This window comes from Sarcophilus harrisii, chromosome 4, assembly GCF_902635505.1.
Source record: "Sarcophilus harrisii chromosome 4, mSarHar1.11, whole genome shotgun sequence".
Taxonomy (NCBI): Eukaryota; Metazoa; Chordata; class Mammalia; order Dasyuromorphia; family Dasyuridae; genus Sarcophilus; species Sarcophilus harrisii.
The window spans coordinates 158,702,484-158,720,413 of record NC_045429.1 but is presented as its reverse complement, the minus strand read 5'-3'; the positions used below and the strand labels follow the sequence as shown (position 1 = coordinate 158,720,413).

The 17,930-nt window shown below is 33.2% G+C and overlaps 1 protein-coding gene across 1 annotated transcript in view; it reads right to left on the bottom strand.

The window, feature by feature from the left end:
- Nucleotides 1–17,930, bottom strand: part of MAP3K5 (mitogen-activated protein kinase kinase kinase 5) — a 257,445-nt gene that overhangs the window by 89,106 nt on the left and 150,409 nt on the right. Inside the window, exons 10-11 of the mRNA XM_031968589.1 lie at nt 17,592–17,745; nt 6,389–6,496 (exon numbers count right to left, since the gene is read on the bottom strand). Of these exons, the coding sequence (XP_031824449.1) occupies nt 6,389–6,496; nt 17,592–17,745 (262 nt within the window). The remainder of the gene's footprint in view (nt 1–6,388; nt 6,497–17,591; nt 17,746–17,930) is intronic.

Here is a 17,930-nt window from a genome sequence, read left to right as displayed (position 1 = left end):
AGAATCTTAAAGACTGAAATTTCTGAGAAAAGTAGTATGAAAGGCTCAGATAATTTTTAATTCTTTGCTTTAAAAAGAAAAAAATTGGAAATGATTTTAAGGTGTGAATTAATATAATGTATCAAAGTCGTAGTTTTTCAGGGTTTAATTAATTTTCAGATAAACTGCAAAAAGGAATGTTCTGCTTTGATTTACAATAAACTTTTCACAAGTCCATAGGATTTAGAACTAGAAGGTATCTTTGCAATCGAAATTCAACTGTCCAACCCCATCATTTTTTAAATTAGGCAACAAGCCCAGAGAAATCAAATGATTTGCTCTCAGACACAAAGGTAGTAGCTAGCAAAACTGACATTCAAGCCCATCTCCTGACTCTAAATTAAATGCTCTTCAATTTGGAACTATGACCAAAGGGCTATAAAACTGTGTATACTTTGATCCAGCAGTGTCATCTGTATCTCAAAGAATCCATAAAATAGGTAAAAGGACTCACATGTGAAAAAAATGTTTGTAGTAGCTTTTTGTGATAGCAAGGAATTGGAAATTTAATGAGTGCCCATCAGTTGGGGAGTGTCTGAATAAGTTATGGTATATATATGTAACAGAATACTATTGTTCTGTAAGAAAGGATGAGCAGAGTGATTTCAGAAAAGCCTGGAAAGAATTATATGAATTGACACTGAATTGAGCAGAACCAGGAGAATATTGTACATAGTAACAGCAAGATTGTGTAATGATCAGATATGAGACTTAGCACTTCTCAGCAATACGGTGATCCAAGACAATTCTAATAAACTTGGGATAGAAAATGCCATCCATATTCAGAGAGAGAATTATATAGATCGAATATAGATCAAAGCATAGTATTGTTTTTTGTTTGTTGTTGGGTTTTTTTGCATTTTCTTTCTTATGCTTTTTTTTCCTCTTTTGGTCTGATTTTTCTTGCACATCATGATAAATAAGGAAATATGTTTAAATGATTATAAAATGAAATATTTAAAATATACCATATATAAAATTGTTTGCTGTCTTGGGGAGGAGGAGGTAAGGGAGGGAGTGAAAAAACATTTAGAACACAAAATCTTAAAAAATGAATATTGAAAACTATTTTTACATGTATTTGGAAAAATAAAACACTATTAAGGAAAAAAATTCAATGTTCTTTCCACTCTATCACATCTTAATGGTTGGTATTAATAGCACAAATATTATTTTGCAAGTTTATAAATAAGGAAACTGAGATTTAAGAGGTAGAGACAACTTGCCTAAAGTCACAAAGCAAATTAAATGACAAGCACTTGTCTAAGGCTTTCTGACTGCCAATTGAGGTCTCCTGCCTTTAGAAAGAAATGGATAGAAATAGGGTAGATATATTCATAAGAAGTATATTTTTTAACATCTAAAACAAATAGAGTGGTTAGCATAGAAAGAGACAGCTACAGACTTGCACTTGCGGTTATCTTACAAAAGAAGAATGGTGAAAACATAAGATTCAGATTAAATTCGTAAGCCTGTCTCAAAGAATGGGACAGGAGTTAGGAGTTCCTTAATATTGGGAACTCTGAGATAAAGAGATTTCCTCTACTGATGTAGGTGAGCAATTTAACTGTAATTTAATCTTAGAAAAGTTACCTAGAACAATGAACAGTTAATAGACTTGTCAAGGGCTCCATAGTATTTTTAAGAGTCAGGACTGGGACCTAGGCTTTCCTAGCTCCCAGGTGAGCTTTCTAGATATGATAGAACAATAGATCTATTTATATCTCTGAATTATAACAATGTAAGAGTATAATAATACATATAAATCAATATATACATAAACACTCTTTAGTTATAAAAGACAACCAAATTTTAAAAGTTGCAATTCTAATCCAAAGAATCATCAACCAAGAGCGATGAAAAAAATGCTCACAAGTAGCTGGAAATGATACTCGTTTTCCAAATAATTCTGGCTTACTTTCTTTTCCTTTTCTTCCTTCCAATTATCCCTGGCTACTCTCATTCTCCTGGCTTTGCTTCAACTCTAAATTCTCTCACCCCATTTTCTGTTTCCAAGTGTCCTTGAATAACTTTTATCTTTCCATGTAAGTTTCTCAAAATCTCTTCTCCTTAGCTTATAATTTTCTGTCTCAATCATTTCTATTTTTCAGTTTATAGCTTAGATGGACTGCGTCTTTTTAAGTCAAAAAAGTTGTTATGTGCATTATAAATAGCATGCCACATTCTATCCTTATACATATGTAATATAATATTTAAAAAATACAATTATAAGTATCTCATTCATATACCTAACATAACTTTAGTCTGTTTAATGATGGAATTTTTGTAACTTCCAAGTGTATGTCTTTTAGTCAATCCAAAACTGACTTGTCACAAATCAAATTTGTCTTTTCTCCAAATGATATAACCTCCAAAGCTCTTGAATTTTGTCATAGCACCATGATTTTCCCAGACATGCAAATGCAAAACTTTGGAGTAAATCTTTGACAATTCTGTCCATGTCACAAATTCAATTAGTCTCCAAGAACTGCTCAATTTTTCTTCAACATACCTCTATTCTTTTCCCCTTTCCTACTGGCCCCATCCTAATCTAAACTTTTATATCCCTCAAGTAGGAGTTACTACAGGAAGCTCCTGGTCAGAATTCTTGATTCCAGATTCTAGTCTAGTTCATCATGTAACTTTCTTCCAGACTTTTGCTATTGTTAAGTTTTTTTTACAATCTTCTCCAATTCTTTGTTGACCCCATTTAGGATTTTCTTGGCTTTGCCATTTCCTTCTCCAATTCATTTTTACAGATAAAAAAACTGAGGCAAACAGATTTAAGTGAGTGACTCAGGAAGACAAAACTAGCAAGTGTCTGAGACTAGTTTTGAACGCAGATGTTCCTGATTTTAGGCCTGCCTATGTATTTCCCATTAGGCTAATACCCTTATTACAGCATGAACTTCATTCCTGTTTCTGTGCTTTTGCACACCTTCCATTAGCTGAGTCATTTATGTTCTCTTCTCCTGACAGCCTAATTAAATATTTCCTCTCAGTCAAAGCTAAGCTCAGGTCCCATAAACCCTTGGATGCTTTCTTTGACTCATTCAATCCCTAAAATTTTCCTTTTTTTTTCAAACATTTTTGGGCACTTGGAACCTCTACTACCCAATTTAGCATTTATTCACATATTGCATTATACAGCTTATTGTGATTTGATATGTATCACACCTTTTCTCTACACCTGGAGAATAAATTTTGTGAAATCAGGGGCCACATCTCCTCTCTCCTTTGTAACCCTCACAGAGTCTAGCAAATTTCTATATGCAACAAATACCTGTAGGCTTCTAATAGCATAGATTTAGAGCTGGAAGTGACCTTCTTATTATTAAAGGAAGGTACAGATATGGCTCCTGTTTTCAAGGAACCTATTATGAAATCACATAAAACACAAACACAACAAAGTGATAACAAACCATAAATTCAGGAAAATTTTCATTCTAAATTGTGGGGCAGAGCCTCTAAGTGCTCTAGGAGATATGAGAAAAGAGAAATCAGTAAAGATTAGATTAGCCAGGAGAAAGACGATTAAATTTTAATTTATGAGAAATATTTGATTAGGTAAAAATGAGAAGGGAAGATACCTCAGTTAAAAGTCTTCTTACAAAAGCCTAGAAGCAAATATATATATGCAAACACACACATAAACAACACCTAATCTTACCCTTGTGCCTCCCTTCAAAAGCCCTTGGAAATTAAGCTTTCTAGATCCTAAAGATCTATTCTCAATAATTTAGATTTAGTGCAAAGAATATTTTCTCCTAGTTTTTTCCCCATATATCAGTCAAAAATGATGAAAATGCAATGGACACTCCCTTGAGCCTTGGGTGGTTACCACTGTTACATGCCCTGAATGAAACTGCTTTGCTATCACCAATATCCCTCATGGAAAAACATTTAGGAGATCTTTTACGGATATGGATTAAGATTCTTTCCCCAGTATTAGCAAGATTGAGATAACTTGTTGCAAAAGAGAACAGGGAATGGATTTGTGACAATAAGAACTGTCAGCAGCATTATAATACCTGACAATTAGGTATCAGTGAATCCTGAGGTGATATCTAAAATCTTTGGTTGGTAGTGAATATTCCAGTGCAGCCTTTAATTTTTTTTTTCTCAAAGAAGTGGGATGGATAGCATCTCATGATTTCCACCAAAAATTAATAATGATGAAGATTAATGACTTACTCCAAAAATTAATGTGATAAGAAAAAATAAAAACACAATGCTTTCAAATCTTCCACCTCATCTTTTGGGAGGTGGGGAGAGCAAGACAAATGGAGTTGAGTGACTTGCCCAGGTCATGTAGCTAGGAAGTGTTAAGTGTCTGAGACAGATTTGAATTTAGGTCCTTCTGATTTCAGGGCAGGTGCTCTATCCACTGTGCCATCTAGCTACCGTCTGAGGTCATCTTTGATACTGTCTTTGTTTTTAAAATAGCTTTCTATTTTTCAAACTACATGCAAAGATAGTTTTAGACATTCACTCTTACAAAATCTTGTGTTCCAAATTTTTCTCCCCATCTCCCTCCTCTAGACAGCAAGTAATCCAAAGTAGGTTAAACATATGCAATTCTTCTAAACATATTTCCACATTTATCATATTGCACAAGAAAAATCAGATCAAAAAGGAAAAAAATGAAAAAGAAAAAAAAAATACTATATTTTGATCCACATTCAGTCCCCATAGTATTCTCTCTGGATGCGAATGGCTCTCTCCATCATCAGTCTATTGGAATTGGCCTGAATCACCTTATTGCTGGAAAGAGCCAAGTCCATCACAATTGATTATTACATAACCTTGTTTCTGTGTACAATGTTCTTTTGGTTCTACTTGCTTTACTTAGCATCGGTTCATGTAAATCTCTCTGAGGCTTTTCTGAAATCAATCTGTTGATTTGGTACTCTCTTTAAAATAAGTAGCAATTTTTTCTTTCTCTTTTTTCCCCTTTATCATCATATATTTCATGTAAAGCATGATAAATGTAGAAATATGTATAGAAGAATTATACATGTTTAATATATATTGGATTACTTGCTTTCTAGGGGAGGAGGTAGGGGGGAAGGGAGGGAGAAAAATTTGCAACACAAAGTTTTGCAAGGGTAAATGTTGAAAACCATGCATATATTTTGAAAATAAAAAGCTATTTTTTAAAAAAAGAAATTTGCTGAGAAAACTAGAAAATAAAATAAAACAAGCATCTAAAGCTCTCTGAGGGCAGGCAAGGGAACTATTTTTTAATCATCTCAATAGTTCTGAAAGGCCTACCACAGTGCCTTATGTATAGAAAATACTCACTCAATAAAAGCAGGCAAACCCAGAAAAAGAACTCTGGGACTCTTTAATGCTGGTTCCAGCTCTGGCAGCTGGGTGACACACTAGATAGAGTACCAAATCTGGAGTCAGAATGGCACATCTTCTTGGGTTCAAATATGGCCTGAGACATTTATTAGCTGTTTCCCCATCTGTCAAATGAGCTGCAAAAGGAATGGCAAACATCTCTAGGATTTTTACCAAAAAAAAACCAATGTGGTTTCCTTAAAATTGAATACAAGTGAAGTGACTGAACAACCACAACAATTACTTGACCAAGTAATGTTTTAGGGGCTAAATGTTTTTATCTGTGAAATGAAGGAATTAGATTCAAGCTTGGATACTTACTACCTGGGTCACAATGGGCAAGTGCCTCTAAATCTTGGTCTTCTTATTCAACATTAAATAAGGATATTGGACAATATCACCTCTTAGGTGAGCCCTACTTCTATGAGCTTAGAACTTTCCCTGAACTAAATAGGAAGATATAATATGATTGTTTTTAGTACCTATATGGGTCAATGGTTACAATGTAATGGTATTTACTATCTCCATAGTGTTCTGAGGTCTCTCTTCTACTGAGGATATGAAAAAAGGGCTGTAAGATCCCAAAGGAAAGACTTAAATTGGCTTTATTCAGAATAGTATTCCTGAAGGTAAGACAAAAGTACTTTAGAAAATGCCTCTTTGGAAACACTTTAAATCTAGGATATGAGTTCACATAGCATCACAGAAGAAGCAAAGGAAAATGTTACAATTATATGAGCATTTTGTACAAATCTACTTTAAAAAAAACCCCAAACAAATACATTTTGTCTATAGTTTGATAAATGCAAATCAAAATCCCAAAATACTGAATGTTGGTTGTACCCTAGTTGACTGTGACAAAATAAACTGAGCCTCACGCACATTTTTATCAGCTATGAACAGGATTTTCTTTTGGTAGTATTTAAATGTTATAGGAGCTCAATTGTTCCGTAAAACAAACTTCACAACTAATAATCCAATTCTATTAAATGGAGTCGTTTACCTTGTCATCAGGAAGCACATGCCAGATAGATATCGTTTTTTCATCAGCTTCATTGTTGATAGACAAATAGGAAGGTTGGTAGATTTTTGTTGGTTCTAATATTAAAACCTTGTAAATATAAGACAAAGAAATTAATACTTTCAGTGGCTTAGTAAGAATCATACCAGATGAAAGTTATATATAAGACAAAAATTATAAGCACATCAAAATATATATACATTAGTTGTTTTTTTTACAAAATTATTTTATTTTAAATTTGGAAAATAAAAACAAAACTAGAAATGGGCAAGAAGACCATTATAAGACACCAAAATATGTATGTTACATATATGAATAGACCCTATGTCAATGGATTTGTTGTGAAGGTAATAACTGTAATAATTGTAAAGCATTTAACACACATTGCCTAGAACATCATAAGCAATGTATAAATGTTAGCAGCTATTATTATTGTTACTTACATGTATATAAATACATACTTATACATACATGTCTAAACACATGAATTTGGCCTGGACCTGAGATTTCATCAATGCAATTCTTATTACAAAAATTCCCTTTATAATGCACAATCTTAGATAATTTCCTAGAGAACTGAGGACTTAAGTGACTTGTCAATAACACATATAGTATATAAGTATCAGAGGCAAGAAATGAACACACATGATACAAAAGAGACAAAATTGTAAATTTTTCTGATTCTAAGGCCACTTTCTGTTGATTTTTCCATATCATCTCTTTCTATATAAAATATTAGGAGGCTAAAATTCAATGATATTTCAGGGGCTCACTGTTTCAGTACAAATCATTTTAAATACTTGATTACTGAAACCTAAAAAAAGTTCCATTTTATATTTTATCAAATGAGATAATATTTATAAAGTACTTGGTAAATTTTAAAGTGTCATGTAAATAATAGTTTGCTTTTTTTGCCATTATCATTTATCATTATAGAACTACATAATTACTATAAAGTTCAGTGATAACTCAATCTGTATATGACTACCAGGACTCAGCTCACTTCTCACCTCAAAACTTCCTTTTGTCATGATGGCCCCCTTTTCCCATGGGTGAGGTTTTCCAAAAGTGCCTCTATTTGGAAAACAGGACCAGGACAGCCATGTAACATTTCCCATTTAGCTGTACTTTTTACTCTCTTGAATTTACCAGCATTTCCCTGAATGGGAACTTTGTCCCCATCTTCCCTTTTAGCTCCTTAAGGAAAGGGACTTCTTTTTTGTTTTATTTGCATTCCCAATGCATATTCTTGGCACATAATAGGTATTTAATAAAATGCTTATTGTCTACTTGATAATAAATTTTCATTAAAGTAAGATTTGGGAGAAAAAACATACCATCTGTATGTTTTTTCCAGCCATACCCAGAAACCAAATATTTTAATGATATTTTTATAGAAACATGGGACAAATTTTTAAAATGTAAAGGATCAACAATATTTAGAAGTTCTGTAAAATGTGGATTTGGCAAAAAAAGAAAAAGGTAGAAGTGATAGAAAATAGACAAAATTAGAAATCATCTGTACCTCACAAAACAAAACAAAACAAAAATACTCTGTAAAGAATTAGTCATTTATTTTAGGAGTTCCTGATCTCATGAACCTTACCATACAAATGTAGATATGTGGTTTTTCTATACATCTAAATGGTATTAGAAAACCATTTGTTTTCTAATGGTATTTCAAAAACAATTTGTTATTGTTAGTGGGAGTTTTATATATATATATATATATATATATATATATATATATATACACATATATATATTTATACATATATATTTAGCTATGGTGACATGAAAAACCACATTTACTTCCCAAAGACTTCTGTCTTTAGGAGCAAACTGGCATCTTCAGAGATGATATATTTAGTCTATTCAGGAGGATGGCTATGACATATTTTATTTTGGATTCTGAATGAGAATTTAGATGGTCTGTTTCCTTCTGGCTGGTACCTCACACTTTGAAAGTATTTGAGACACTGCGACACAGATCTTATTTTAAAACACCATCTACGTGTTCGTCCATGTGATTCATAGAATTGATAAGATCTAGCTTTCATGCAAAGACCTAATGATCACGACTGACAGTTTAAAAAAAAAAAAAGGTCTACATAAGGCACAGGGGAAATTAGAATAGTTATTTCCCACTTTTCTGTTCAAAATTCAAAGAAGTACTTTGAACACATTATTTCCTAGAATTGATAGTATATCTAAAGGATTCTTTTAAATAAAAAGTGGGAGGGAAAGAACCTCCACATGGCTTTGGGACATGGCAACAAGGGGATCCAAACTTATGAGTCATTGTGGTCTAAGAGTACAGAATAAGAGAAAAAGCCTGAATATACAAAGATATGGTCTATAAAAACTATTCCTAACCATAAACCACAAACACAGGATATTGTTTATTTTAAGGATTACTACAGTACAAGGGAAAAGAACAAGTATTTATTAAGCACCTATTATTTCCAGTACAGACATTATCTCATTTGATCCTTATAATCTATGAGAAAGGTGCTATTTTACAGTTGAGGAAACTGAAGCAGATGGATGTTATATGACTTTCCCAAGGTCATAGAGTTATTAAGTATCTAAAGTTAGATTTGAATGCAGGTCTTTCTATCTCCCTGCCCAATAGTCTACTGTGCCACCTAAGAACTTGTATTAATACCCTCCCAGTAAGATTTATTAATAAAACAGTTAAAATGGATAGATGAACAATGAGATGCTAGAAGCAAATGATATTTTTCTAACAAAGTTTTGGAATTCAAAGATCTATTATTTCATTCCTGGGAATGAAACTCAGGTAAAATGCATATACTATCCAAATGTCATATCCTCAAACAGAAATGCTGCATGGCATTTATTCATAACTAAAAGCACTCATTACTCTAAAGCGATATAATATTAGAAGTATTCAGTAATATATGGCATTGAAAAGGAATGTGTTCTGATATAATTAATAAAAAGCCAGGTTTGGAGCCCAAGTCAATTTAGATTCACATAATGCCTCTGACACATGTTGCTTGTGGGATAATGATCAAATTAAGTCATTTGGTCTTTCAGTGTCAAAAGTAATGCTAAATAATGGAAAAGGTATTGATCTAAATCAATGGAGGAAGTTTCCTAGATGAGTTTTCCTGTACAAGTTCTCACCAGAAATTAGACACAGGGGCCAAAAGGTAGAAGGAATTGATAGTACATATGAAATTAAATTGATAAATTTATTATATATTTAAAAGGAGTGGCAAATTGTACATAAAAGATTTGCAGTTTCATGTGTATTCATCTTTTTTATTATTCTATGTGATAGAAATGCTTGTTTTATTCAATAAATTAAAAATAAAATAAAAAGAAATTAAAATTTTAAAAAAGAAATTAAGTTGGAATTTAAAAATTAATAATAAAGAATAGAATATTGATTCCTCTCAAATAAGAAAAAACTTCTCTGACTAAACAACATATTCTTGTAATTTACACAATAGATGATTTAAACAACTCTTCTCAGTGCTACAAAGATTTTCTCACCACAAATGATACTATTATTAATAATTCAAATATTGCTAGTAGGTAAAGTCCAAGTTGGATATTTTCCTGCCATTTATTTAATTGCTTGTTTTTGGATTGAAATAGTAAGATTGCAGTTATCATATTCCCAAATGTGCCCTAATAAGGTTTTACTTTGGATGATTCCCACTACCATATGTGTTGCTGAACAATAGTGGAGAAAAATCAAATAATCATTTTGATTGGGTCCCCTGCAAATTTATGTTATACAACTTCAGCTAGGCTCTTGATGGTTCTGGGAAATCCTTGTAATACCTTTCTTAACAATTCACTTCTCACTCTCCACAGGAGCTCTTGTAAACTTTTTTTTTTTATCTTTTCTGAAGATTCTCATGGCACCCCCTCTTCCCACCAAGCTGATTAACTCTATCTCATGTTTTATGGAAAAATGCTAATGTCATTCACTGTGAATTCCCTCTTCTTCACTCTTTCTCATCTTTTATCACTCAGATGCCTTCTGCTTCTATCTCCTTTATCCCTATCTCACATGGTGAGGTGGCTTTATTGTTAAGCAAGGCTAACTCTTATCTGTATAAGTGATCCCATTTCATCCAGACTATCCCTTCCATCATCCATATTCTAATGCTTAGCTTTAGTCTCTCCTTACCTACTATCTCTTTCTTTACTGCCTATAAACATATCCATATCTCTCCTATCCTTAAAAAAAACCATCACTTAATTTTTTTCTCCCCACTATTATCCTATATTTCTTCTGCTTTTTGTGGCTAAATTGCTTGAGAAAAGGCTGTCTAAAATGGGTATCCCAATTTTTCTCCTTTCATTCTCTTCTTAATCACTTATCCAACTTCATCATTGCACTGCAACTGTTCTCTCCAAAGTTACCATTAATTGTCAAATGCAATGGCCTTTACTCAATACCCATTCTACCTGGACTCTCTGTAGCCTTGGACACTGCTGATCATTCTCTTCTCCTTGAGGGTGATCTTCTTAATACTCTCTTCTCCCCAAATTTTCAGGATATCCCTTTCTCCTACCATTTTTGTCTAAGTGATGGAAGGGATAGTCTAGATGGAATGGGATCACTCATATAGAGAAAAATGATCACAACATAGCATTTCACACTTTCTATTGGTGTTTGCTTGTATTTTATTTTCTTTCTCATTTTTCCTTTTGGATTTGATTTTTCTTGTGCAGCAATTTAATTGTATAAATACATATGCATATATTGATTTTAATATATATTTTTTACTATGTTTAACATAAAATTGGATTACTTGCCATATAGAGAAGGGGGTGGGGGGAAGGCAGAGAAAAATTAGAACACAAGATTTTGCAAGAGTTAATGTTGAAAAATTATCCATTCATGTTTTAAAAATTAAAAAGCTTTAATTTTAAAAAAAAGTGAAAATAAAGTTAAAAAATAAAATTAAAAAAAAATCACAACTGCCAAAAATAAATAAATAAATAAATAATTTTTTCCTATTTATCCTGTAAGTGGCTTGTCTACACATTTTGTTTGCTTGTTGTTTCTTCCATTGGAATGTGAGAACCTTAAGAGCAGGGACTGTCTTTTGCATTTTTCTTTGTATCCTCAGAACTCAGCAGTGTTTGGCACATAGTAGTACTTAATAAGTATTTGATGCCTATCTGACCAAACTATTACTATCTAATGCTTTTCCCCTTTGTACAATATTTGAAACGACAAGAAGTATATTATATAAGCCACCCAACAGTTGAGAGAGAAAAAAACAAAATAAAGGAGGACATGTATATACCTGCAAAACCAAACAGAACCCTCTTGAGTACATTATGCAAATTTTGCTTGTTAACTGATTTCTAGTTTTAGATTATGGGTCAATCTAAGTTTACCACTAACTTGATATTCCTGAAATAGGGGAAGGAAAAGGTAAAAATTGATTTTCAGTGGAGCAAAGGCACACTGGGGAAAACATACATAAAAGAAGGCTTACTGTTTTTTAGAGTAAACAGATTTTCCTTAGCAAAGGTAACATCACTAAATTAGCCCAAGGTATTACTTTTTGAAGGAGGAAAGAAAAAGAAAATTGAGAACTGAGAAAGTAAAAACATAAAACCTGAACTTATTAGGAATCCATCCTAATTACACTTATTACTAAGAGCAGTTTTGCCTTGTGCTTCCAAGCTTAAGACACCTCATTTTCAGCAGAATGGCTGAGAATATGGCAGCAAGATAGTTCTAAATCAAAGTGTTTAGTGCTTTTCAACATTAGTCATCTTAGTCTGATTTATTGTGAAAGCAATTCAATCATCACTACTTTTTCCTTATCTGTAGTCCTCAAAAATGTTGGCCAGGAACTGCTTCTACACTAACCACAGGAGAGGCTGACCTTAGAGTAGTTAACACACATCCAAAAATCTTTGGAGTTATGTCTTCACAAGTCAAAAAGTCTTGTGATAAACCGTTGTTCTTTCTCCTCACCGGAAATAGGAGCTGTCCTATGTAGTGCAACTCAGTAACTTCATAGTCACTGTAGTGCAACTAATTTCCCCACAACTTGGTAATGTGGGAGGACACAGAATAAGGAGCCACTGAATTAAGTCCTAAGGAAAAAATCAGGTCATGGAATACAGCTGATTCTCAACATCTTAGTTATCTCTTTGCTCAAAAGTTAAAAAAACCAAGTAATTTGAACCACATCAATAGTGCTTCAATAGGAGGGAAGAAAAAGACTAAGTGGGATGATGATTATTTTAACTGAAGAAATAAGGATAAAGGATAGTTCAATTTTCAGATATTTAGACAGGAAGATGTAGAATGCATTCAAGCTTTTCTGAGCTCTTTTTCTGAAGAGGGCTCTGTCCCATGTCTCAGCTGGTCCTTTTATATGGTGTATATATATATATATATATATATATATATATATATATATATATACCTACTTAACTTAAACTAAGTTCTGGGGGGGGGTTTCAAATAATGAAACAATTTCTTGAGCATATAAGGAGTTTATGTTCTAATGAGGATGTAAGTACATATAGAAATACAAAAAAATTAATAAAGAATAAGTATAAATAAATACAAGGTAGTTCAAAAAGAAGTGAACTAACAGCTGGGGGATCAGGAAAGGAGTCTCATACATGGTCAACTGTATTTTGAAGGAAGAGGTGAGATGGAGATGAAGAAGTTCATACCAATACAGAGATAGCTAGTGGAAAGGCATAGAGGAGATGAAGTACCCTGTGTGAAGAATAGAAAATGGGCCAATTTGTCTAAGTTATGGAGTGCAGGGTGCAGAAAGTAATATATATTAAACTGGAAAGATGAATTGAACCCAGGTTGTAAAAGTATTTTAAAAGCTAAATAAAGTGTTTTATGTATTATCTTAGAGGTGAGGAAACTACTGGATTTTACTGAGCAAGGAGTGACATTGCTAGATCTGTAACTAAGGAAAATCTGGGGATAATTTCCTTCTTTCCCCTAGGGAGGAAAAAAAAAACAGGAAAATTGGCAAAAAGAATCAATGATAAACCAGATGCTTTTAAGGTTACGTATTGAATTCTTTAAATACTCAAAAAAGAAAACCAAGCTTTATATAATGGAGATTTGCAATTTCATGTATAATCTCTTTCTTATTCTAAGAAATATGAATATGCTAATTTTTTGGTATTTGTTAAATTCAGAATAAAAGTAAAATAAAAATATTAAGTGGCACAGAGCCAAGCACAGATCAGTAGCATACTCCACTGGAGCCTTCTTCTCAAGATGGCATCAGATCATTACTCTTTGGTTCTTGCCCAATCCATTCTGACTCGATCCTAATAATACTAGTTTCAAACACACATCTTTCCATATTTTACATAAAAATAACATGAAAATTCTTTTCAGTTAATAAACTATTTATTTATTTAAAAACTATTATGTGCTAAAGAATGTCTAGGAATACAAAGGCCAAAACAAAAAACAAGCAAGCAAACAAACAAAAAAACCAGTCTCTGTTCCCGTTTAATGGGGAATAAAACAACATGAAAAATTTTGTCAAAACAGTATCATAAGAGAGAAATAAGATTAAGCTGGCATGACCTGTTCCTGATAAATAACAGCTACTTATTACCTATCTTGAGATGTTTACTATGAATCCCTTCAAGAATCTGCCCTATGATTTCCCCAATAATCAATGCCAAGAATGTTGGCCTCGAGTTAATTGAGTCTGTTCTCTTCCCTTTTTTTTTGAAAAATTAGGTTTTTTTTTAATCTTTTCCAGTCCTGGGCCCTTGTCCTATTGTCTTTGATCCTTTCAAAGATCAAAGATAACAGTTAAGTAATAATATCTACTAGTTTTGTTTTGTTCTTTATTTATTTTTTAAACTCATTGTAGGATAGCATTTTCACTCTTTCTATTATTGTTTGCTTACATTCTTGTTTTCCTTCTCAGGTTTTTTTTTTTCTTTCTAGATCCAATTTTTCTTGTGCAGCAAGATAAATGTAGAAATGTGTATACATATATTTTATTTAACATATTTAACTTGTATTGGACTACTTGTCATCTAGGGGAGAGGGTGGGGGAAGGAGGGGAAAATTTAGAAGAAAGTTTCATAAGGGTCAAGGTTGAAAAAATTACCCATGCATATGTTTTGTAAATAAAAAGATATAATTTAAAAAATAAACTAATTATGGGAAAACCTAGTAGTCTTCCAGTACCTTCCTACTTATCTTGTTCAGAGGTTCCCTTCTGCTTCTTCCCTCTCTAAATCCAAAGCTTTTTTTTTTTTCAAATCAAATCAGAACAAGAATTGAGCAGCTCTGCTTTCTCTGTCACAAGTAGCCATACTATCCCTTCATTGAGCTTTCTCTTACTCTCAATATAGAAAGGTAGATTTTCTTTTTCCTGCATCCTGTTCAATTTAATGCCCTTTTGATGAGACTTGCAAAGACTCAAGGTAAGTATAGTTTCACTGGCCTTTGTTAGGTATACTCCATCTTTCAAAAGAAGCCTGCCATTCCTATATTGTAAGCAAGAGTTCAACTATAAAAATCCTGCTGTCAGATACCATCTTATTATCTTAATATTCACATTTCAAAATTGCTTTTAATCAGAAGGAATGATTATAATCTGGCTCCAGATGCTTCTTCTCTCTAGTTTATGCAATTAAAACCTTTCCCCCCATTTAAAAGAAACAGTTCAGTCTCTCTTATGATCTACATTATAGAGAGACATTCTTTGTGCCCCTTTACCTTCTTTTATAGGAGAGAGGTTTGCCTGATAAGTTGACCATGGCAGAAAGATAAATGAGCTATACTATAAATTCTCCCTCTTCTCCTTACTTTTTGGAAGTAAAATCCTATTTATCATTTTTGATAGCAGTGATCATTCCCAGCTCTCCTGCAGAATTCATCTTATAATTGTAACTCTCATCTCTTTGGCCCTTGTATGGCCACTCCCAACAGTTCTTACACCCACCTTCCAATTTCCTTCCTGTCCTTTGCTTTCTTTCTCCCCAGGCCTTTTTTCACTTTGATTCCTTTCAAATTTTACCTCCTTAAATTTCAGTCTCTGGTTTTCTTCACAATTTCAGAGTTTTACAAATCTGCTTTCTCACTATCCCATCCTTCTTAGCTCCTGCTGACTCTGAAAGGTGAGTTTTTTGCCTCATATTTATAGAAACAGTTACCAGACCACTTACTTTATTCTCTTTGACATGGCTCCATTCTCTGACCATCTCTACCCCAACCTAAAATAAGGATTCCACTGTTGGCTCTCTCTCCCGTTCATTTCTTCTGTCCCTCCCCTCTTCATCCCAACCTCCTTCCCAGCATTCCCATTTATGTATTATCTTTCCCTATTAATTATAATATAAAGCCCTTCTAGGGCAGAAAATGTCTAGTTTGCTCTTTTAATGTAATTGCATATTTAGTACGATGCCCAGGAAATAGTAAGAGCTTGATTAATGCTCCCCCTGCCCTCTCTGTCAATCATAAAGTACTCTACTGATGTCAATTATTTTCCTTATCTTCCCTATTTGCGTTGCTCTTCCTTTCTCAATATGAGAGCATTAGTTTGGTCAAAAAGTTTCTGAGTACTTTGACAACAGTATTTTCTTCTTCTTGACAGTTTCACTGTACTGTATTCTCTCCAGAGAGACAACTTACTCTCTACCTTTCTAATTCCAACTATATCTATATTGTGCTGAGGACTCTTATCTTTCCTTTCCCTTTTTTCATAAGTATGTTTTATAATAGGTACTTTACCAGAAAGATCTCAAATTGCATTTACTTTTTTTGAGATAGTCTAAAATTCAGATGAATTTTTACTGATCTGCTCCACAACTAATCAGAATCGACAACATTTTATGACATGTGTAACAATTTCTGAGAAACCCATCTTTGCAGTCAATTCAACATATCAACTACTTGGAGCTCTGCCTGGGGCTTAATCCATGTTCTTACCAATTCCCACTTGCAGCTAGAATGCTGCCTTTCAGACTAATATTCAGCCCCAGCCTAATGCAAGCTTGTTCTCAATCTAGAAGCCGGGACTTTTCCTAGTTTGCATCCTTTCTAGGGTAAGAGAGGCAATTAAATTTCTTTTTTAGCTTTTATGTTTTCCCTTCAAGATTCTGTTGAGTTAAAGGCTGAATCTGGAAATAACAATAAACAGAGAGGCTAAGGCCAATAATTCATTTATGCTAGCAAGACTAACAGAAATTTGCAAGTCACTATTTGCCATGAGGAACTCACTGATAGTTTACCAGGACTCTCTATAGAATGTAAAAAGATTGGTCCTTTTGAAAGTCACACATAGTTTAAGGAACTATTTCAGAGATGTGGTCATCAGAACTAGTCCATATGCTAAACAACCAGCAATCAGGTTTGAATTATTTTGCAATGGCAATGATACATAGCTTTCTAAAGGATTCCCAGAATTGTTGTCAGGCTAGGAGCCCAACCTAGCTAAGTGAGCTCATCATATACTCTTCAGACTGGGGTTAGGGAGAATGTCAGCTCTCTCTCACTGAAATGGGGAGAAAGGTCACATTGTTATCATTCCTAACTTCATGGAACTCTCATCAACATGCAGTGTTGAATTCTTAGAACATTTTATAAAAACAAGTAAGAGCCTAGAAGAAATTAGCTTTATTTATTTATTTATTTGTGAGGCAATTTGGGTTAAGTGACTTGCCTAGGATAACAAAGATACTATCAAGTGCCCAAGGCCAGATTTGAAATTTTCATTCCTCTTGACTTGGTGCCCCATCCACTTCCCCTATATGGTTTCTCTTAAAATCCAGGCATGTGCAAACTGGGATAAGGCAAGAATTAATATTTGTATTGGCTGGCATTATAGCTTACAGTAAATTATAAACTCCCATTGTTGGTTGCTCATTCAAATTTCTTTTTCTTCCCCTCACTACCAGAAGAAGCCACACAAAAGAAACATTTTAAACTGCGTTTTCATTTGATTCTTTCTATTCACCGAATCTTAATTTCAAGAAACACAAGCTAAAGTTTATCAGTTGATACAGATGTATAAATGTTACAAGATACAAAAATCGGAAAATCAGTAGTAATTCAGCTACATCAAATGAGTTCTTTTAGTTTCTTTTTTTTTTTTTTTTTTTTTTTTTTTTTTTTAAAGGGGAATCAACCAGAAGAAATGAATCAAGTTGCATGAAGCCTACTTACCGGAAACCTAACTACAGTCACATCTGTCTTTGTGGCTTCAACCAGGAAATCCATCCAGAAATCCACAAGCTCTTGCTTGGCTCCATGTGGTTCTGTAGTCAGTTTCATAAAATGCTTATATATCAAAATGGTTTCTACAATAGATTTGAGGTACCTACAAGTCAGAAAATTCAAATCGATTCAATCAGCATTTATCAAAAACCTACTATGTTCCAGAGGCTCTACTAGATGCTTGGGACACAAAAACAAAAATTAAATAGTCCTTGTCCTTAAGGCTTACTGGGGAAAAATGAGATGTGTATACACAATTAAATACTAAATAAATTAATTTATGACTAT